Below are 23,205 nucleotides of genomic sequence, written 5' to 3' on the forward strand. Positions count from 1 at the left end.
ATAGTCTCTGTGCTTTGGTGGTAGCTTCCAGGAGACCCCTAGCTGGAGTTACCTCTCTGTGCAATGGGGAACCACAAGCAGCATCTAGAATCCAACTGGCCTGTGCTTACAAGTAATGCATTGCCAGAAAACTACCCCTGAAAGTGTACACGTGTGTCTAGTGCTGGGTGCAGAGTACTCATCTACCATGAAGTTTCTGGGAAAGAGATGGAATCCAGACAATGTCCTGGCACATGATTTTTAGCATCTGGGCTTGTCGCCAGGAATACTCACTGCCTCTTCTCACATTATTTTGCTACCGAATAGGAAGTAAAATCAATAAGAAAATGTGTGACCTCTCTTCTGAAAGCTGCATAGAATAACAGATTTCTCGCCCTGAGCAAGGAGACATTTTTCTTCTCCAAGAGAGAACAAACAATGTATTCACAGCCACTTGTGTGGGTTTGCCTCAGAGGAATTTAATATTATGATCAGAAATAAATATTTGGTCATTAATGAAAAAATTTAAACTGGCTGGGTTTTTTGTTTGTTTTTGTTGTTGTTTTGTTTTGGTTTTGATGGAATACTATTCTTGTTCCAAAGGAAAATATGAGTAAAGACCCCAAACTCAATACTTTTAAGTGTTTAGTGCTAAGACATTAATATCCTCAAATTCTAGGAACCATTTCCTTCCTATATAGTCTCTCTCTCTCTCTCTCTCTCTCTCTCTCTCTCTCTCTCTCTCTCTCTCTCTCTCTCTCCTTTTGATGCTAGCAGTGACAGCAAATATGAACTCAGATGTTATCATCTCTTACCCAAACTGAAATTTTGAAAACAGAAACGAATCAACAAACACAGAATGGTAGATTCTGATATCTATTTTATATTTCCCTAACACTAAAAGAATGTTATGCAAATAAGCTTCCTCCATATCAACAGTTAAATATTATTTGTCTGAATTGGGGGACTCTGCTACAACAACAACAACAACAACAACAACAACAACAAAAACCTTAGAAAATTAGAAAATCAAACTTTGCTCTAAAGACTGGAGAAGCTGATTCAGCGATCACACCCACCAGCCCATCATGGTGGGGAAGTGGAGGCTGGTCAGTGTCAAGCGAGAACACAAAGGCACCCAAGACACTGGAGCAAAAACACACCTTAGCTGAGTGCTCTCAGCTATTTCCGGAAACACAACTGTGTCTATTGATGTGGGACCCTATTTTCTCAGTCAAAATGGGCTTGCTATGTTTCTCTATTCCTGCCTATGTGTAAATTCTATGTGTAGAATTCCTTGTCGTTTCCTCCAGATGTTGGTTTTACTCTGAAGGCCTGCACAGGTCTGGAATGGCTCCTGAGATTGATAGCACTCCTCACGGCAGCATTCTCTACCTGCTGGTTGCAACCTCTTTGGGGGCCGAACCACCCTTTCCCAGGGGGCGACTGAGACCATTGGAAAACGCATCACAATTCATTACAGTAGCAAAATTACAAAGTATCAACGAAAATAATTTTATGGTTGGGGTCACCACAAAATGAGGAACTGTATTAAAGGGTCACAGCATTAGGAAGGTTGAGAACATCTGTCCTACAGACTCTGCAAACTGGTCTGTGGCTGTCCTCATCACCGGAAGGGAACTCTGCCAAGTAGAAACACCTTAAGCTCGTCACAAGAAATATTTCTGCAGCACCGGATTGGATTCTGAATAGAAGTCTTAACTCTCTTTCTTCAGAGTGAAATGACTCCAGAAAGGTGGGCCACTTAAAAGAGGGGGGATCAGGGTTGACAATCCATGTAGCATTAAGCAGACAAAGCACTATTGATTATAGCAGAAAAATAAATACACAAACAGAATCTTTGGCTCAATTTGTTACAGCTCTACTTCCGGAACAAGTCTTAATGAAACTGTCTGGGAGACTAATTTACTTCCTCCACAACCACCAATTCCATGCATGTGCAAATGAGTTTCAAAGCAGAGAACTTGAAACATTAGGTCACAAATGAGAGTATAATAATGTGGCCCATTGTTGCATGGGAGAGGGTTGTTTGGGGAGAAGACACACATTTAAAATGCTTTGAAAGCTGAGAAAAACTTACCCTCTTTGTATCTGCTGCAAATGTATCTTTTATTCCACCTTGGAGTGAGCTTCTAGCTCCTGGCTGCTTGCCAGGGCTGGGCCATAGTAAACTCAGGTGAGCATGGCCCTGAGTCTGTTTATCAAAGTCTAAATGAACTTGGAAGCTAACCCTTAAAGGCCAATCAGACCTTACCTTGCATATTAATTCTTTAAAAAAAATTAAACGTCGGAGAGGAGGGTGAAATCAGCACACCGATATCCACACTATTGCAGGTGAAATTTAAGCTAAAGGAATTTAAGTTCCTTTCTGGAAATGTGCTTGGTGATCTATGACCACTGTGTATGTGTATGTGTGCGTGTGTGTGTATGCGTGTGTGTATGTGTGCGTGTGCATGTGTGTATGTGTGTGTGCATGTGTGTATGTGTGTGTGTGCATGTGTGTATGTGTGTGTGCATGTGTGTATGTGTGTGTGCATGTGTGTATGTGCGTGTGTGTGTGCGCGCACATGTGTGTATGTGTGTGCGCATGTGTGTATGTGTGTGTGCATGTGTGTATGTGTGTGCATGTGTGTATGTGTGTGAAATTGCTCAGACCTTTGCAGATGCAATTCCTCATCTAAAATTTGGTTTCAGGGAAATGATAAAGGACAACCAACTGCAGATACATGTGTGATTCTGTTTATCTCAGTGTTTTTTACACACCCAAAACTAGTCTGCTAGTTAAGAGACAAGGAAGGCATGCATCTGTACATTTATGGATGCTGGCCTGGTGGGAAATACATAGTGTTTTAAGGATGGGTCATATACAGAAAAAGAAAAGGAGGGGGGTGAACAAGGATAATGTGAATTTTATTTAAAAATTTCACAGAAACATCATAGACTGTTAATCTGGTTATCATGTGTGTGTGTGCACGCGCACTATCTCATTTTTTTTTTTTTTTTTTTAGGTAGAGTATCTCTCTGAACCTGACTCTGTCCTGTTAGGTCAACTGTCTAGTCAACAATACCCAGGGAGCGTCCTGTCTCCACCCCACCCTCAGTGCGAGCCTTCCAGGCGTGTGTCATTGAACCTGGCTTTTACGTGGGTGCTGGAATAGAACTCAGGTCCTCATGCTTTTCACACAGGACTATCCATTTAGACCCTAATTTTTTTTTGGATGATGTGTGACTTATTTCTGTCTCCATAATTTTGTGTTTTCCAAATTTCCCACATGGATTATTTCTCTATTCGAGTGAGAAATAGTTTTTACAGCTTACTTGAAGAATGAGCTGGCTTTGGGATACATTGACTTCAGTTTCCACAGTGCTCTAGAATTCCTGAGAGCAGCCTTTGTCCAGGGAGATGTGCAACTGAGGCCACGTGGAAGCCAAACAATTGTCTAGAAGCAGAAAACCCTGCCAAAGCTTGGGTGTCCCTGTGCCATGGAAACCTCTGTGGCGTCCTCCGCTCTCCTTCCCTAATGTGATCCACTGAGTAGCTGAGCCTTGCTGCATTAATCCACTCAGATACTTAATTCCAAGTTTATGGGTAAAGATTTGAGGACAAGGCTGAACTAAGCTGTCAAGGACTCTCATCCCTGCTCCTCCTGGATGAGGAATGAAAGGTGAGATCGCATTTATGGGCTTCCCCCAGACTTATAAAGTACAACTGACCAGCACTATATATTTAGGGTATTATGTTGTCAGCCTTCTAGTCACTATGACATGTATCTGATGAGAATAATTGAAGAGAGGAAAAGTTACATTTTGAGCCATGGTTTCAGAGGTTTTAGCCTGTGGTCAGCTGACTCCATTACTTTTAGGTCTGTGATGAGGCAGAATGCCATGGTCAAGAACATTTGGTGGGCCAAGATGCTTCCTTCCTGGTGATCAGGAAGGAGAGAAAGACAAGAGAAGGGCTAGGAACAAGCTACACCCTTCAAAGGCACACTCCCAATAACCCACTTCTTTCAGCCTGACCCCACCTCTCAGTTCCTATGCCCTCCCAACAACACCATCAGAAGATTCATCTACTGATGAGGTCAGAGTCCTCCTGACCCAATCATCTCTCAGTGGCTGGCTTCACTAGCTGGAGACCAAGTCCTTTGGAAGCCCTTTGGTTGCCTGTTTATATCTGCACTACAAGTATACAGTGTGTCAGTTTGATATAAGAGTACACCTTGAAAGGACTCCCATAGTAAAAACTTAAATATTTAATATATGTACATCTCACATAGTTATCTGTATGTGTTTGTGAATACTTGATATCTACACACAGCAAAATTCAAATTACAAGGCATGTAATCCATACCAACTGTGGTTGCCATACTTCAGTAGGTCCCCAATACTGATTCCCCTCCTAACTGAATGTCTGCACACTCTAACTGATGGCTCCCATTTTCCTCCACTCCAAAGTCACTAGTAAACACCATTCTACTCTCTGTTACTATGAGTTCAAGTTTTTTTTTCTAGCTCCACATATAAACAGGATTATGAAATATTTGTTGCTCTCTCTTGCTTATTTCACCAAAGATGATTCCCTTCAGGTTATCCCTTCAGGTTATCCAACTTGTTGCAAATAAACCACTTTCTTTTTTTTTTTTAGAGGTTGAATAATTTTATAATGTGCATGACTGTATGTATCATGCTGTGTGTATGTATGTGTGCATATCACTTTCATTTTCTTTTCCATTCATCTGTCTACAAATACTTTAGGGTTCTGTGTCTTGGCTACTGCAAATTATATTGCAATAAATTATAGGAGCAAATTACACTCTTGAGAAACTTTATGTCCCAGGACTTGGAGTGTTAGATTATATAGTAATTATATTTTTAATTTTTGTTTCCCATAATGAATGGCCATACAAATTTATTTCCAAGCCAACAGTATACAAGGGCTTCCTTATCCTCAACAACCTTATAACATTTGTGATATGAATCTCTTGGCTTTTTGATAAAGGCAATCATAATATTTGAAGGGTGACATCTCATTGAGGTTTTAATTTGTGTTTCGTTTATGGTTGATGACACTAAATATCTTTTCTCATACCTTCTGGCTGTTTAGATGCTTTCTCTGGGAGGAAGTCTATGCAGGTGCTTGGCACTTATTTTCCTAATGAGTTTTATGAATCTTGTATGTTTTTCATAACTCATTATTGTACATATGGCTTATGAATATTCTCTTTATCCTGTAGGCTGCTGTTTTGCTTTGTTGATTGCTTTATTTACTGCAAAAATATTTTTAGTTAACTGTTTTTCCTTGTTCTGTTACATATCCTCTTGGTTTGCTGAGAAGTTTTTGTTTTATCATGGAAAAATATTGAATTTTGTCAAATATATTTTCTGCATCTATTCAGATGGTCATATGGTTTTTTTTTGGTCCTGTATTTGTTAAATACGGTATATCACATTGTGGTGGTATTCTAATTGTACTGAAATGTGATTTTGATTGTATGTTAATAAATAAAGTTGCCCGGGGGTCAGAGCTATTAGAGCCATAGACAGAGTGTGGCGGTGGTGGCACACGCCTTTAATCCCATAGATCTCTGTGTGTTCAGGGATACAGCCAGCATTGGAGACATATGCCTTTAAGACCTAGGGCGCTGTATATTCAGACAGTGACGAGACAGTCACGTGTTTGGGTTTACAACCAATGAGAAGGCAGGATGACTGGAAAATCGAGTTACACACAGGAAATAGCTCTCTTTCGAGAAGCTGGGACACAGCAGGAGGAAGGGTGAGATTTTAGCTCTGAGCTCTGACCTCTTGGCTTTCTCTTTTACATTGTTTCTGTGTTTCTTATTTAATAAGACGGTTGGTTACATCTACATCACATCATTTCATTTGTATGTGGTAAAACTTCCTCATATCCAAAACATAAATTCTACTTGATTATGGTGCATGATCTTTTTAATATGTTATTGAATTTAGTGTGTGTTATAGCTTGAATGTGAAATGTGCCCCATAGTTTCTTGTGTTTAATCACATAGTCCCTAACTCATGGTACTATTTGGAAAGGTTGCAGAATCTTTAGGAGGTGGGGCCTCACTGGAAGAAGTGGATCATTGGGGTGAACCTTAAGTATTTATAAGCCAACTCCATTTCCTAATAACCCTCTGCTTCCTGAGTGGGGATACAATGTGGTCAACCAGCTTCCTGTTCCTGCTACCATGCCTTACATGCCTGAAGCCCTTCCTTACCAGGGCAAACTATAGCCCTGTGGTGGTTTGAATAAGAATGGCCCCCATCAGCTCACAAATTTGAATGTTTGGTCATTGGGGACTGGCCACTACTTGACAAGGATTAGGAGGCGTGTCCTTGTTGGAGGAACTTTGCCCCTGGGGGTAGGCTTTGGGGTTTCAAATGCTCAAGTCAGGCCCTGTGTCTCTCTTTCTGCTGCCTGTGGATCCAAATGTAGGACTCTCCGCTACTTCTCCAGCACCATGTGTGCCTGTATGTCTGTGGTCTCCGCCATGATGACAATGTAAACCAGCCCCAATTAAATGATTGCATTTATAAGAGTTGCTGTGGTCATGGTGTCTCTTCACAGCAATAGAACACTGACTAAGACAAGCTCTGGGAAGTATGATCCAAAATAAATTCTTTCTCCTTTAAGTTGCTTTTGTCAAGGTATCATACCACGGTGATGAGAAAGTAACTAAGACATAGTTTGGTATTGGGAAGTAGGACTGGTTTGAGGGAGGTTTTTAGAACACTCTAGAATCCTGGGTTATAAAATACTTTGCATACTATAAAATGAGCCTAATGGGCCACTCTGGTATGTGGAGGGGTTAAAATACAATGCTGGAAAATAACAAACAAACAGATAGTGGAGGCCTGGTTCATAAGTTTTCAGAGAGGGGAAGAAAAGACTCTACTAGGAGCTGAGCTAGGGTCAGCTTGTATGAGATTTTGTCCAAGAATCTGGCTTCTCTCTGCGGCTTCACGAGAACTTGTGTGATGCTGAACTTGAAGATAATCTGTTAGGCAGAGGAAAGGCGTTGGAGCAAGCTTAGAGTTCCAGACTAGGAGAATACAAACAAGGCACTGTAAAGAGCTGCTGAGGAGATGAGCAGCATTAAAAAGTGGTAACCAGTTTTCTGGTCTTCTCCACCAAGACGGACCATGCTGGAACTGTGAGTCAGAATTAACCCTTGCTCCTGTAAGCTCTGCTCCTCAGAGCATTTGATCACAGCAGGGAAAGTAAGGCAGGCATCATGCTACTCTTTTGTTGAGGATTATCTTTGCTTCTAAGTTCCTTGTGGGTATTGGTACATAATTTCCCTTTATTGTAGTATCCTTATCTGAGGTTGGTATAGAGGTATTATTAGCCTTTAAAGTAAGTTGGGATTTACTTTTTCCTCTTTAATTTTTTAAGGAAAGTTTGAGAAGGATTTGTTCTAGCTAATCTTTAAATATTTGGTATTTAAATGGCTGTGAAACTCTCAAGTCCTAGACTTGTGGATAAAAGACCAAATTTTAAATTACTGATTCAATTTCCTTACCTGTTTTATTTACCCAGTCTTGGTAGACTATATGCCCCTAAGAATGTATTCATTTCTTCTAGGTTATTCAGCTGGTTGGTGTATAATCATTTTTTGTCAATTTCTTTGTACTTCTGTTGTATCCGTTTTCTTCTCTCTGGCGTAACTAAAGGTTTGTCAGTTTTATCTTTGCAAAATATCCTTCACTGATTTATTCTCTACCGTTTGTCTAGCTTTTTCATTTATTTCTGTTCTGGCCTTGGTTAGTCCATCCTTCTGCTAATTTTGGACTTTCTTTGTTCTTTTTATATTTCCATGAGGTATAACATCCAGTTATTTAAATTTTGGTCTTTTTTAAACCAAAAATTAGCTTCTTAGAACTGCTTTCCAGCAGCTTAAGTGTGGGTATGTTACACTTCCCCTCTCATCTATCTCCAGCTACTCTTCCACTTTCCTTCTGGTAACTTTTTCCACCCACAGGTGGGTCAGGTGAATGTTACATAATTACCACCTAGTTGTGAATTGTCCATCTTTTGCTTTCCTCCTGTTATTATTCTCTAGTTTCATACAGTTGTGTTCAGAAAATATGGTTGGTGTGATTTTGTTCTTAAATTTAAGGCTGGTTTGGGGCTCAAATATTATTTATCCTGAATATATCTCCTGTGTGCTTTGTATTCTGCTGCCTTTGAGAAAATGCTCTGTGTATATTGGACTTTAAAATATAATTTAAGTGCAATGTTTTCCTATTGATTTTCTGTCCAGATGATCTGTCCATTTCTAAAAGTGGGTATGAAAGACTCCCACTATTATTGTATTACTGTCTATTTTTTCTTTCAGCTCTGTGGATATTTGCTTTGTATATTCAGATGCTTCAATGCTGTATGCATGTGTTTTTTTTTTTACAATTGTTCTAGCTATTGATAAACTGATCCTTATCATTAGATATTGACCCTCTTTGTCTCTTGATAGAGTCTTTCACTTAAAATCTATTTTTTAGTCATTTAATCACTCTGTGAAATTTGATTGGTGAATTTAATCCATTTACATTTAAAGTAATTGTTGGTATATCAAGCACTTAATATTGCTATTTTAAATTATTTTCCAGTTGTTTTCTAGATCCTGATTCTATTCATCTCCTCCTATGCTTTCTTTGTGACTCAATACTTTTTTATAGTAGAATACTTTCATTGCTTTCCCTTCTGTGCACCTACAAGGATTTGCTCTGTGGTTGCTATGAGGCTTACACTAAATGTCTTACACTGGTCTTTTAAAAACCAACAACAACTGAACTTAGTAAAAGCTCTGTAGCACCTCTCCTCAAGTGTGTGTTTTGGATGTCACGGTTTACCTGCTTTTTTATTTACTGATATATTATCTTAGCTGTACTCATTCTTAATACCTTTGTCTTTAAGATATACTTCTAAGTAATTTACCTACCACCACGATAGTATCAGAATATTGCAAATTTGATATGTACTTACCAGTACCAATGACTTTCATATGTTTTGATATTATTAAATGGCATCATTTTGCTTCAGCTCAAGGAGTGATATCATTTTTTGTAAGATAGGTTTAGTGGTAACGAACTGTCTTTATTTTTGGTCATCTTGAAAGTCATATCTCTCTTGTTTTTGAAAGATGGCTTTGCCAGGTAAAGTATTCTTTGATGGCAGGGCAGGGTCTTTTGTTATTGTTGTTTAATCACTTTCAATATGTTACTTTACTATCTCCCAGACTGTAAGGTTTTTGTTTTTAAACACTTCATTTTGTTTTACTTTTAACTCAGTGTGTGTTTTGCCTGCATGTATGTCTGTGAACCACATGCATGCTTGTTGCCTACAGAGGCCAGAAGAGGGCATCAGTTCCCCTGGAACTGAAATTACATGTGGGTGGTAGGAATGACTTGCAGTCTTCAGTAGTTGCCTGAGCATTTGAAGAGATAGCACCTTTTCTAGACTTTTGGGGATGGCTTCAGAAATGAAATGCCTTCACTGTGTGGGTTGAAGAGACACATTATGGCCCCATGCTTAAGTGTCCAGCATGTGGTCCCAGGTGTGAAAGGAAGAACATGATGTCTTGACTCAGGAATTTGGGGTGTGCAACATCCACAATATATGGTCCTTGGTGCTGCAAGGGATATGGTGACAGAGGGGCATCTTGGTATTCTCAGTGGTAGCTGTGACAAGAAGCTGACACAGCAGATGTTGAGATTGTTGTTGAACATCTAACTGTCTGCAGGAATGTATGTGGTGAAAAGGGTCAGGATAGAGCCAGTTCTGGATCTGTGTAGGGTGTGTCTACAGGCATAGGGCTGATAATGTATACACATTCCATTTTAATGACTGCTTTGTACACCCATTTGGTGCATGGGAGCCAGCTCTAGAGATGAGGCCAGTTGTCTGTATAGGGTAACAATAGCGCTCAAGCTAGCAGTATGATTGTAGGCAAATGCAAGAACTAGCTATGAGTGCAAGCACAGTGGTGGTCAAGGTGATGAGTGATGCAGCTGGGGCTGATTGTGTACACTTGTGTAGCTACAAGGGTTGACTGTGAGCACATGAGCTGATCAGTATCAACAGCAGACTTAGTGACTCCATAGACACCTATAGCTAGAGGCATCAAAGCTTACACTTACACTTAAGGGTAGGGGAGTTAACATGATTATGGAGTTTTCTGATGGGAGTTAGGGCTGGCAGGCATGCTCATGACTGCATGAGATAGCTGCAGCCATGTGTTCAGCTGGGAGACCTTGTAATGGGAGTTGAGTCCAGCTGCTCATGGGCACATGGCTTACAGATTATTCACAAGTGCACATGTAATAGTCAGCTTATCCTTGCAGTGTGCACACAGGTCATTTGTTTATGACCCACCGGCTGTACTGGTATCTGGTTGGTTACCCCTGGAGGATGAACCGGGTCATCTCGAGAGAGAGGAAGAGGAGGAGTAGTGGTTTAAACACCCGGGGACTGAAAAAGTGAAAAACTATGGTTTCCTTAGTGGTGAAAGATGTGGTCTGTTGGATTCCTATGTGGGGAATGGTGTTGTGGTCCACCAGGCCAAACACTGCAGGGTACATGATAATGAAAGCTACAGGGTAGTGACCAAGAGAGTGCCGGAGGTGCCCAGCGAAGGCCGCCAGTGTTCTCTGCAGAGCAGGCCACTGGAGACCATGGTGATTCCTGCTACGTGGCTGACACGAGAGCCCCTGGCCATCTAATTTGTTCCTAGATTGCCTGATTTCTTGGCTATGTTGGCCTCCCCAGTGATCTGGTAGGATGATGTCGAAGTGAGTCATGTGGGAACTGTTTTGAAAGTCTAGGGAAGCTGCTTGCTCAGCAGGCTCTACTTTTTATCTGTGAGAGGAATTTGTGAGTGAGGGAATCCCTCCCTGTCCTGGGCATTGTCAGTCTGGGGATAGGATGGTGCCGGTAAAATGAAACTGATGTTCTTACTCAATTTTTGTGTTGCTATTCTCAATATTTCTTTCATTGTCTTGTAATTTCTTAATTTGATCTCAAGTTGTCCTAGACTAGTTGCTTTCATTTGTGCATGGCTATGTGCTTGTTCTTTGTTGGGGGACAAACCTGGGACCTCCTTCTCTGCTTCTTTGCTGATCTCACCCTACCCTGTGTTTATGAACCGAAACTCCTGTGCCATCTGTTCGTTTCTATTATCATCAAGGAAGAGGTTTACAGTGGGAGGCCCCAAGTGCCTATAGTATGACAATGTATTAGGAAAGTCTCCTTGCCTTAGGGTTCAATTTTCCCGCTTGTCTAATGAAAACAGGGATCCAGGTTGTGCTTATTTCAGAGAGGTGGGCTTAGAGCCAGTAGATGGAGCCTGTATCACCACCTGATGCAGATCTAGAACTTTCCAAGATGGTGGTAAAACTCACTTCATAGTTATATGCTTGTCATCTCAGCCCAGATTTCATGGAGAGTGACTGAACCCCATGCCCCAGTCACAGGAACAAATATCCAATGACCATAGACAGCAGCATTACTCAGCACTGCTTATGTGCTGAGTACTCTCAACACGCCCTCATCCACAGCTGCGGAACCCCACAATGAGTTTGGAACTGATACTGCCAAGGTTCCACACGGAAGGAGGCCAAGGGGTTACAGGTTGAGTGCCCTAGGTACAAGAGGTCACTCTGACTCCACCTAGTGTCTTTCACCATCCTGCCACTGTGTCTCTTCTCCCCCGACCCCTGCTCTTGGAAAAGACCCTGGCAAGTTGAAGAGCCAGGAGCATCTGCTTTAGCTGCGGAATGAAGAATGTGGAGAACCTGTGGTCAAAGAAGACACCCAAGATTCAGCAGTACTTTCCATGATGTGGCCATAGGCAAAGAACCTCAAGGAGCTGAGAAAGTCACCACAGAAGTGATGACTAAGGACCCACGGGAAAGCTCCTGAGAATGGGAGCTGCCCAGGTCCTGTCTTCTTTACCTGGAGAGCTGCTATTGGAAGCCTCTCTGTTGGGAGCCCACACTCCCTAGGAGTGCCAACTCTCCTCACCATCTTACAGTGTAAACCAAAGTCGGAGGCCAGGCCTGGCAAAGGCCCATTACTCACTTTTAATGAGACAGCCAGGGAAATAAATTGGCATATGTTAGCGAAATGGCTCATCAAGGTGAGTAATTATCTTCATGACTGGGGCAGTTTACCCTCAGATGAAAGAATTTGCATCTCATCTTTCCTTGGGAGCTCTTGAGAACAAGGACCAGGAGGCCAAGTGGAGTCTGACCACTAATCATAGGTGTCTCCACTCAACTGTCTTGTTGTTTACCATGTGCTTGTTGTGCCCCAAATTCCAAAGCTTTTGTGGGGACAGACTGAACAACTGATGATGGGGGACTAGAAACCTAGAGCCTAGAGGAGAAAACCACATTTCTTCTGCATTTTATGGTGTGTGTGTGTGTATGTGTGTGTGTGTGTGTGTGTGTGTGTGTGTGTGTGTGTGTGTGTAATGGGTACAGGCCAGCCTTTCACAGGGCTTAGCTTGGCTTGCTGGAGAAGCTATGAGGGAGTGCTTCTGGAAGTTTGTACAAATAGAACTTCTCTTCACTCCAGTATTCCCATCTTCTCTTTCCCGTGCACCAACCTCCTGCCCTGTACAATTAGCATTTAATCATGCCCAGATGTGTAACTCTTAGTCCTATGTCTTTTAGCCTTCTGTCCTAACAGTCAGGTAGATCATCCAGGAAGCTACTTCAAAGTGGGGATGAAAGTGTAGACTCTGGTGTTGTTCTTAGGAGGCAGAAGATTATACCACAGTGCAAGCTTCCTTCAGGTCTCAATATCATGAAGCATTCCCGAAGAGGTAGGAGCACATGGCTCATTTGTTTCCCCTGTAGATGTTGGCTAGCAAGATTCTCATGTCTAATCTGCAGTCTTACTCCACCTCCCAGCATGCTTTATACACAATTTCACTCTTCATGCCCCCTTGATTCTCTTTCTTTTTTCCTCCCTTATTGCTTGCTATCTTGAATTCTATTCTAGCTCCATTTGAGTCCATCATCAAACCTAACACTTGGTTACAGAATGTGTCAGGTCTTGCAACTTTTGCATCCTTCTGTGCTACTTAAATATATCTGAAACGAAGTGGGGATAATATATAGATACCCACACAACTCACACTACAAATGAACAATGTACTCAGCAAATAGTACTATTTCATTACAATCAAGTTATAGTCCATGTGGATTGAGCTGATTGGACCTCTGGCTATGTGTACACTGTAACAGGATTCATATTAATGGGGATGAGAAATATCCAAGTGGTTTTAGGGGACCACTTTCAGTTCAGTTCAAAACTGGGAGGAGGCTCTGCTATGGTTGAAATTCTCAAAGGGGAGTTCAGCAAGAGTTTTAAAGATTCCTTAACGAAGTTATGGTTGAAAGGTGGTTTAAAATTCCCAATTCTACTAGTATCTCTTTGCCCAGAAGCAGAAAGAAGATTGTTGTGGTGGTGACTGGGGGGTGGGGGGTGGAGGCTCATATTATAACTGATAATACTGAAAGGACCCCAGATGTGGCCAAGGTGATGATGAGGCTCGCACTTAGATAATAGTTAAATAATTCTTCCAGAGACTATCTTTGTTTTGTATACAAATGTGTGAGATTATGAGTTCTCCAGACCCTGTTCATTGAAGTTCCTGGGACTTCTTGGAAATAGGTTAGACTTATCAAGCTTCTAATCATAAATGAGCCACCATCTCAAGGGCATAATTGGGTCATGGAACCTAGATAAAGGGTTGCAAGGAAGGTAACACTGTCAAGTATAAGTGGGGCCCCTCTTGGCCTTGAGAGCAGGGATGGTGACTTCGTTATCCTGGCTGCACTGGTGTCTTCTCAGGACACTCACCATTTCTGTCAATGGCAAAAGGCACATCTGTTGTGACAATTTCATAGTTGCAAATCTGGCTGTACTGGGGGGAGCAGTCCTCATCAATGGCTTCTACCTGCAGGATGCTGTCGTAGATCTTGCCCTCGGTGACGATGGCCTTGTAGGCTGGCTCTTTGAAGGTGGGAGCAAACTCATTGACGTCCTTCACCTGGATGTGGACCACAGCCCTGGAGCACAAATCAGAGAGAAGAAATGATGGTAAAGGAGGAACCACGCCATATGATGTGGGGCATTGATCCATCCAAGGCCATGTGAGTGAAGAGGCCTCAGGGCTCTCAGGGCAGTTGCTGCATGAGCGCCTCTGTCTCCCCTCCCCCTGGGAAGCAACCACCTACATTGCCTTGATGCTGAGCAAGTCTGCCCTATAGAATCATCCTCACTCTTTACCATTCCCTACTATTGCCTACTTCAGGTTACATATTCCCTCTCCATCTTCTCCATTTTCCCCATTCCCTTCATCTATTCACTCATTCCTCCACTTTGTGAGAAGTCAAACAGCTCTTACATCGTGTTGTGACTGAGCCAAACTCCATAAGGGAGAGAGCAGAGCTGACTCACGGCAAGACATAAGTGACAGAAACAAAGAGCTTTGCAGAAATAAGAGAAATGTTAAGACTAGACCTGAGTCAAGGGGCGGGCTTAGGGAATGCTTCCTGAAGGAAGCCATGCTTTCACTTGGTCCTGGAGGTGGCCTGGGGGTCTCTTCCAGAGAAGAAAAGCAGGTGCAGTATTCCTCGGGGTAGAGATAAGTTTGTGCAAATGTTCTGGGGGCACTCACTATCACCTTGGCCACATCTGGGTCTTTTTCCAATATGACCAGTTACAATATAAGCCCTATCAACACCACCAGTCACAACTACAACCAACTTCCTGCTCCTAGGCAAGGCAATGCTAATAGAATTGGGAGTTTTAAACCACCTTCTAGCCATACCTCTGGTGTGACCCATAGATGGACGTATTTAAAAAACAGTTTGTAAATAGAGCAAATGGAGGTGGGTAGCCCAGGGCAGAAGTGGGAGACAGGGAGCTCACTTGTGTGACTTCTTCCAGGCTGCCTCCTGGGGTCCCACACCACAGTCATAGGCCTGGATGATGAATGTGTACTCCTTCTGCAGCTCACAGTCGATGGGACTCTTGGCACGGAGCCGGCCCTCTCCAGATGTCTTATTCAGCACCACAGCCTCAAAGGGCAGCTCCTGCCCATGGATCTTGAATGCACAGATTTCCCCTGCAGAAGAAGAGAGTACAGTAAGGGTGAATCCTGGGAGTCTCCAGGCTGAAGACAGTGTGTCTGTTGAGCCAGATCCACAAGCCCACAACTTCTACACAATTCCCTCCATATACTCAGGATCCTTCCTCTAGACTTGGCTTCTGGAGATCAGCCTCCATGCTCATTTCATAGAGAACAAAATGGAAGTGCTTGATGTGTGGGGATGTCACCCAGGAAGTGTTTATGTAGTCTTTGTATGGGGAGTGATGCTTTCCCAGTTTCTTAGTCTTCCTGGCAGATTTTCCCTTGCCCTTTGCCTGGTCTGGGATTAAGGAACTTGCTCACAGTTAAAAGACAAAGGGCTGTTGATGGAAATAATCAAGGGCCAAAGATTTGCCCAGTCAATTATCTTGTGACAACATCTTCAATGCTTGAAAGTATGTTCCATGGGTTGGCAGCATCGGCATGACCAGAAGATGGTTAGAAACAGAGTCCCAGGTCTTGCCAGACCTGAGCCAGAGCCTTCATTCATCTCAAGTATGAATGTTGCTTTTCTGTGTCCTTCACTTGGGTTTACACAAGTGTATTGCTGCAACTGAATCTCCCTCTCTTCCCCCAGCCTCCATTATGCCTCTCCACCTGCCTCTCACAGTGGGGGTAGGCAATTTTCTCTTTTGAAACAGTGGGAGTGAGTCTCTGTGAGTTCAAGATTCCCCACGGAGCTTGAACAGCTAACTTCTTAAAGAGCAGAGCCTGTGGTGAAATTAATGCATTTTGCCCCTTTAGCTGGGTTAATGTTCATTATAACTGTTTCTCTGCATTAGAATTATAAGGGCACAGGAATCTTCTTTTTTCCTCTATTTGTGAATATTTATTTCTTGAACTCTGACTATAAAGCAGGCCCTGTAGTAAATGTTTTGAGATGTGCTGAAAATTTGAGGCATTTCCTCTTATGGTATTCAGAGCACTGGTAGACTTCAGAAAATGGTGCCCAGCTGTCCAGAGGCCACTTACAGCACCGAGGGGTATGTTAGCACTCTGAGATGGGCAGGACAGCCCATTTGTAGGCTACTGAAGTATGGAGCCAATATATCTGGGTTCAGATTCCAAGTGTGCTATGTATGAATGATAGGTTTAAGTCAGATGACAGTGCTTCTCTGGGTTTTAGGTGAGCCATCAGTATGATGGCTCAGGGGATGAAGTCAGGGAGAAGGACATCTACTCTGAGATCCTCACCCTTGGTCTGACATTGCTTCAGGTATATGCCTGGACCAGGGAGAAGCACATGAACTGCCTGGGACGTGCCTAAGAGAATTTGCTCTCAGGGTGACAGAGGCACTGGCTTGTCTCACTCTAACCCTGACTCTGTCCAGCTGTTGATAAGAGCTGACAATTCGAGGCAAAGGAATAATGTGATTGATTGCATGCCTGCTTTGGGCAATGATCTTTGTATCCAGGCAATCTTATTTGACCTTCATAACAAACCTACAAGGCAGCTATTCTATACAAGCTTATACAAATCATTACTGTCATTTTGTTGTTGAGACTGGGTCCTACTATTTAGTTCAGGATGGTCTGGAACTCACAAGCCTCCTACCTTAGCCTTTTAAATACTAAGATTATAGGCCTTCATGATTCAAAGTTATACGAATTAGAAAAAGGAAGAGGAGGAGGGAAAACAGGAGGAGGTGAAGAGGAGGAGAAGAGAGAAAATGAAGAGGAAGATAATGAGGTTACTTCCTCAATGTCACTAAGGTAAAATTGGGCATTAAACCCAGGTATGGCTGGCTTGTAAACCCACATGTGTTCTACTATACCACTCTACCTTGAAACAACACTAAGATGTCTAAAGAGCCCCCCAGGGATGCCTCTGGGAATGATTCATATTCTAATTCAAGTGTGGCTAAGCCAAGTCCCTCATTTTCCATGGATACAGCATGCCCTGATCTCTTTCTAGCAATGTTTTCTAAGATGTTCAATCAATACCAATCTTACCCGTGGGCTTTTGCTTTTCTTATTATTTCTTTGATCTTCAATTTCATTATGAACATTCTACTTTCACTACCTCCCTTCCTAGTTATTTCTCAAATATAGATATACAATAATGGATAAGATGGGTTGTGGGGCAGGTTCTAACAGGAACATAGGCTCCCATTAACTGCTGCTGCCCAAGGTTCACTGGGCATCTCAGCATGGCTCATTCTGACAAGGGTAATTCTGTAGCCTTCAGGGCAGAAGCACAGGTTTTATCTGTTTAATTCCTGCTCTGAATTAGCTAGTGTACCCTGTGATTCTATCCCAAGATCAGCATCTCTGTGACAATGTTACCAGTGTACTCAAACTGGTTGTGAAGCGTTCTCTGGAGTGCCCAACCACCCTCATGATTATAAGGCTAATCAGACCATTTCATTCTGAAGAGCCAAGTTAGACCTAAAATAGATGAGGATAATTTTCTGCTGGCAACATCTGATCACAACCAAAGTAGTTCACAGGACTCAGCAATCTTTATGAAGAAAAAAGGGAGGGGGAGGGAAAGGACACAGAGGAGACCCGGGGAAGACAGGAGAAGTAAACTTTTGGGTCACATATTCCCATCTTGCTTAGTTTAGTGTAATTCAGTGGAACTAGCACTTGGAGGACCAGCTATTATAGCTTGCATATGAAGACTCATATCCTCACCTCAAGACTCATTCATTGTCGACTTGATTCTGTATGTAGCAATGGTCAGGGGTGTGACCTTGGAAGGTGGTTGAATCATGAAGGCATTAACCTGGTGGATGGATTGATGATCCATTGATGAGTTCCTAACTGAATGGGCTGTTAAAATTCGGAATCTTGCTACACAAAGTAGGTCAGTGCGAGCATACTCAGGAAGGTTAGGGCTTGTCCCTGCCTCCCCCTTTTCCCTCTTGTCCTTCCTGGCTGCCATAGGCGAGCAGCTTTGTTCTACCATGTGGCCCCATCATGATTCTCAGTCTCACCCCAGGCCTAAGGCAATGGGGTCCAAGGTCCACACAGCCTCACTGGGGCGCAGAGAAACAGGGCCAAGGGTCCATGGATTGAGGCCTCTGACACAATAAACCATAGCACACCATTCCTTTTCAGGCATTTTGTTAACGTGACAGAAAGCTGATGATCACATCAAATAAGCCCTCACCACTGAACTACACTAGAAACACAAGGACGGATGACTTGGGTACCTTAAAACAAGTGTTATCAAGCAGTCCTGGGGTTAGAGAAAGGACTGACTACAGACAGGACCAGCTCAGGGATCATTTAGTGTTCGCCAACTCAGACTGGAACAGACTTTGGTCCCTTCTGAATGTAACTTAGAACTCATATCACACTAATTGTCAAGCCTCTTTACTGATATTGAATCACTGAATACTGACTACTGACTACTCCTGCTGCACAAACATTTTCTTGATGGGTAGTCCATCCATTCATGTAGTAAATATTTATCAGGAACTAAGTACCCGGCATCACTGAAACAGTGATGAACACAACCAGCCCCAGCTATGGTCCACACACTACTGCTTGCAGTCCAGGAAAATAAGCAGTCAGAGCCACAGATTGTATCCAGGCAATCTTATTTGACCTTCATAACAAACCTACAAGGCAGCTATTCTATACAAGCTTATACAAATCATTACTGTCATTTTGTTGTTGAGACTGGGTCCTACTATTTAGTTCAGGATGGTCTGGAACTCACAAGCCTCCTACCTTAGCCTTTTAAATACTAAGATTATAGGCCTTCATGACTCAAATTGTATGAATTAGAAAAAGAAGGAGGGAGAAGAGGAGGAACAGGGAGAATCATATGCACTGAAGAAGAGATGTAAAGTTCAGATCTGGGAGCATCACATGTGCACTGAAGAAGAGATGCAGGGTTCAGATCTGGGAGCATCATGTGTGCACTGAAGAAGAGATGCAGGTTCAGATCTGGGAGCATCATGTGTGCACTGAAGGAGAGATGTAGGTTCAGATCTGGGAGCATCACATGTGCACTGAAGAAGAGATGCAGGGTTCAGAACTGGGAGCATCACATGTGCACTGAAGGAGAGATGTAGGTTCAGATCTGGGAGCATCACATGTGCACTGAGAAGGGATGCAGGGTTCAGATCCAGCAGGACATGCAGGGCATGCTTGCCTAAGCATGTGATAGCTGTGCAGAGACTGCAGGAGGAGAGAGAGTAGATACAAGGCTGCTGGACATCTTGTTTCAGGCAGAAGGAACAATACGCCTTGGGGACCTTCAGTAGGAAGGGACAGGATGAATTCAACACTGTGGGTCCAGTGTGGCAGGATAGAAACTATGGTAGGAGCAGCTTCTCTGGTGTGGATGTGAGCGCACACAGGTCTCTGTGGTCAGAAAGGCACTGTGCTCCAGTAAAATGCTTGTGTTTAAAGCTGGTGCTGCTGATGCTGGGGAGACAGCTCCATTAAGAGATTTTCCTCTGCTGTTATAACAGCCTGAGTTTGAATCACCAGCACCCATGTAAAATGACAGGCATGTCTATTCATAACTGTTACCATGGCACTGAGGAGTGGAGACAGATTCTGAGAGCCTCTGGTTCTGTGAGATACCCTGCCTCAAGGTAACAAAAGAGAATGATAGAGAAACTATCACACACAGGCACATGGGGCACATGCACCACACAAACAGACATCATGCGCACAAACTGGTGCTGCTTAATAGAGAAAAGATTTCCATGTTTCTACAGTTAGGACTCTATCAAATAGAAAAATTAACATACCACAAATTGAAAGAAAGAAAAAGCTAAGAGAAAGATCTGGGATGGAGGTTTGGAATGAAGATGCTCACGCCAGCTCTCAGCATCAATATCTGATACACTGGGTCACCTTGGTCTAGAGTTTGTTGCTAATAAAGGTTTTTCTGTGGGAGGATGAAGTGCTTAAAAGAAAAACAAAGCAGACTGAATGGTCTCTGGATAAAAACATCCCTATCAAAATCTTGCTTTCCAACATTGTGTGTGTGTGTGTGTGTGTGAGAGAGAGAGAGAGAGAGACAGAGAGACAGAGAGACAGAGAGACAGAGAGACAGAGAGACAGAGACAGAGACAGAGAGAGAGAGAGCTCGTGTGAAACAGTGTATGTGACACACAGGTTAGCATCAGGTTGGCAGTCAGCTGAGGTCACTGAGCCTCTGGGTGTCATCCCCTACCCATCGTGCATTGTGGCTGAAGGTAGATGAACTCAGCTTCATCACAAACGCCCTTGAGAGCCTGACCAGAAGGAACAGTCATAGTTCCGGGGTGGGATGTGCTGGCTCCCTTCCCTCAGACTGCTGTCTGTGGTGCCCAGTTACCTTCTCTTCAGCAGTAATGCACGCCCCAGACTCAGCGGAAATGGGTGTGGCTGTCTCCTCAGCTCTGTCAGACGTTTCTGAGAAAAATGTCTTTAAATTGGTTTTCTTTATTTTTTTAAAGATGTATGTTATGTGCATGACTCTTGTGCCTGCATGCATGTAGGAGTGGTACCCACAGAACTCAGAAGAGGGCATCGGATCCCCCAAAACAGGATTTGCAGATGATGTGAGCCATCATGTGAGCACTGGGATCGAACTTGGTCTCCTGCAAGAACAAGTGCTCTAAACAGCTGAGCCATCTCTGCAGCCCCCCGACTTGGTTTTCAAAGAATATTTTGAAAGCACAACCCCTACACTTGAACAATGGATTGTGTTGATTGCAGCTTTCAGATGAGGAAACTGAGTCTGGGAGGGGTCAAAGGGCTCACCACTGGTCACTGTGACAAGGATGAATGAAACGTACGTCTGAGCATTTAGTCCTAGTCCCATCACCCATCAGCTCGTGCATGGCACTTGTTACCCTGTTGCTGGGATGCTTCAGCACAAAGCTTAGTCTGTAGAGATTCCAAGGCTCTTCTTAGGGCGACACAAGGGCATGGTGACATCCTATCAACACTAAGATGGTTATCTGACATTTCACTTTTCACTATGCTGAGCTTTGTGCTGCCGATGCAAAAGCAATGGCAAAAAGATGTGGGAGTCTGAGCAGTGCCCGGCTGCATTTTCACCACGGCATCCTCATAGTTAAAAAAATAAATCAGTTAATATTAGCAGAGAATGACCTTAGCTTCTCAGTAAATGGTATTGATTTTACTGAATTTGTTAGTCTAAACCCTTGGGTTCATACTTTTTTCTTGTTACTGTTGTTTTGAGACAGGGTCTCATTATATTGCTCAGGCTAAGCTCAAACTTGTAATTCTCCTGCCTCAGCCTTCTGAGAGCTGGCATCGCAAGTATACCACCACACCCAGCTAACTTTGGGTCCTTTAGAGTTCAAAGTGATGAAATTGGAAGTGTGGTTAACCCCCCTGGCACAGAAGGTGTGGTGTCTGAAAAAGTGTGAGGAAGGTAAGTTGCGAGCTAAGCAGGGACTTTCCAGAGCATCTCTTTTCACTTGAAAGAATGGTGGACAGGTACATTGGGTTCATGAAAGTGTTTGTTGGCAATGTTAATTTTTGAGCTTTTAATTTGTGTCTGCTATAGTTAGTTTAATAATCTTGGCAGTGATAACCAATGTGACCTTTTGATACCTCATAATGAAAGGTTTCCAATTTTGAAAGATCCCATTTAACAGGATACGGATAGCTATAAATGACCAATGCAGAGTGACATATGGTTATAGATGGTAAAAATTTAAAGCACAAGACAGATCAATGGCTTTTTGCTGTTGTTTGTTTTGTTTGTTTTTCAAGACAGGGTTTCTCTATGTAACAATCCCTCATTGTCCTGGAACTTGCTCTGTAGACCAGGCTGGCCTCTAGCTCAGAGATCTACCTGCCTCTGCCTCATGAGTTCTGGGATTAAAGGTGTGTGTCACTACTGCCCTATAGTTGGAAGATTTCCTGTGTCCCAGCCTGCTGGTGGTCGGGACAAATCTCTCCCACACATGTCCCCAAGTAAACACAGAGAGGATTATATTAATTAAAACTGTTTGGCCATCAACTCAGGCTAATTATTGACTAGCTCTTACACTTAAACTCAGCCCATTTCTGTTAATCTATATGTTGCCACGTTTTCTATGGTTTTACCTGTGTGCCATTACATGCTGCTCCCTGGATGGCAAGCTGGCATCTCCTGACTCAGCCTTCTTCTTCCCAGAATTTTCCTTGTCTGTTTATCCCGCCTATACTTCCTGTCTGGCTCCTGGCCAATCAGTGTTTTATTTATCAACCAATCAGAGCAACACATTCACAGAATACAGAACATCCCATAGCACTGCCTGGCTCAAATCAATAGCTTCTAATGAAACCGTGTGCACTGGGCTGAGAGATTGTGTTTCTCTAAATGCTAATTAAAAACCCAACTCTCAGAATAATCATATTAGAAGGGATGGCTTGGGGAGTCAAATGTTCTGGTTGTGCCTTCAGCTCTTGCATAAGATTCTGGGGGAAATGTCTGTAAGCAGATCACTGGCTTTGCCTTTAGGACCAGGACTTGTCTCTATTGATAAGATCCAGGGAGACCTCCTGACTCTTCTGCTGTGGGAACTTAGAGTGAGAAGGTGCCACTAAAGAAGAACTAGTCCCTCAGCATGCAGCATGTCTTTCAGCATTGATCTTTTTAGACCTCCCAACCTCCATAGCTGTGAAGAATACACTTCTGCTGTTTCTAAAATCCCAGTCTGTGGTATTTTGTTGTTGCATCCTGTATGGACCATGACACCTTGGATGATAAGTATATTGATTTAATTTCACTTTCTGTATTTATCTCTTAAGAAATTACAAGAGGACTTCAGATGTACACAAACAAGAATGTGTACAATGATCAGGAAAGATTATTAAAGTACTTCTCCCTTTCCTCCTGCATAATTCACTTTTCTAATTGTTACATTTTCTTCACATATTTCAGTTTAAATTACCTAATAATGTACATGGAAGGCAGAACCAGACTTAAGGATCTAGATACTTCTATTAAGCTAGATAATGGAGAGATTTCAAAAATGTTGGCAATGCTATTTATTATAAATTTGATTTGGAAAACATATTTGTCAAATCTTGTTATTTATGGCAACATGCA

At 42.7% G+C, this 23,205-nt stretch overlaps 1 protein-coding gene across 1 annotated transcript in view; it reads right to left on the reverse strand.

Annotated features, from left to right (window-relative positions):
• The window catches only part of Clstn2 (calsyntenin 2), a 611,344-nt gene that overhangs the window by 139,787 nt on the left and 448,352 nt on the right, over positions 1 to 23,205 (reverse strand). The window contains exons 3-4 of the mRNA XM_028866060.1: positions 14,963 to 15,158; positions 13,889 to 14,097 (exon numbers count right to left, since the gene is read on the reverse strand). Coding sequence (XP_028721893.1) covers positions 13,889 to 14,097; positions 14,963 to 15,158 — 405 coding nt within the window. The remainder of the gene's footprint in view (positions 1 to 13,888; positions 14,098 to 14,962; positions 15,159 to 23,205) is intronic.

This window comes from Peromyscus leucopus, chromosome 7 (assembly GCF_004664715.2).
Source record: "Peromyscus leucopus breed LL Stock chromosome 7, UCI_PerLeu_2.1, whole genome shotgun sequence".
Lineage (NCBI taxonomy): Eukaryota > Metazoa > Chordata > Mammalia > Rodentia > Cricetidae > Peromyscus > Peromyscus leucopus.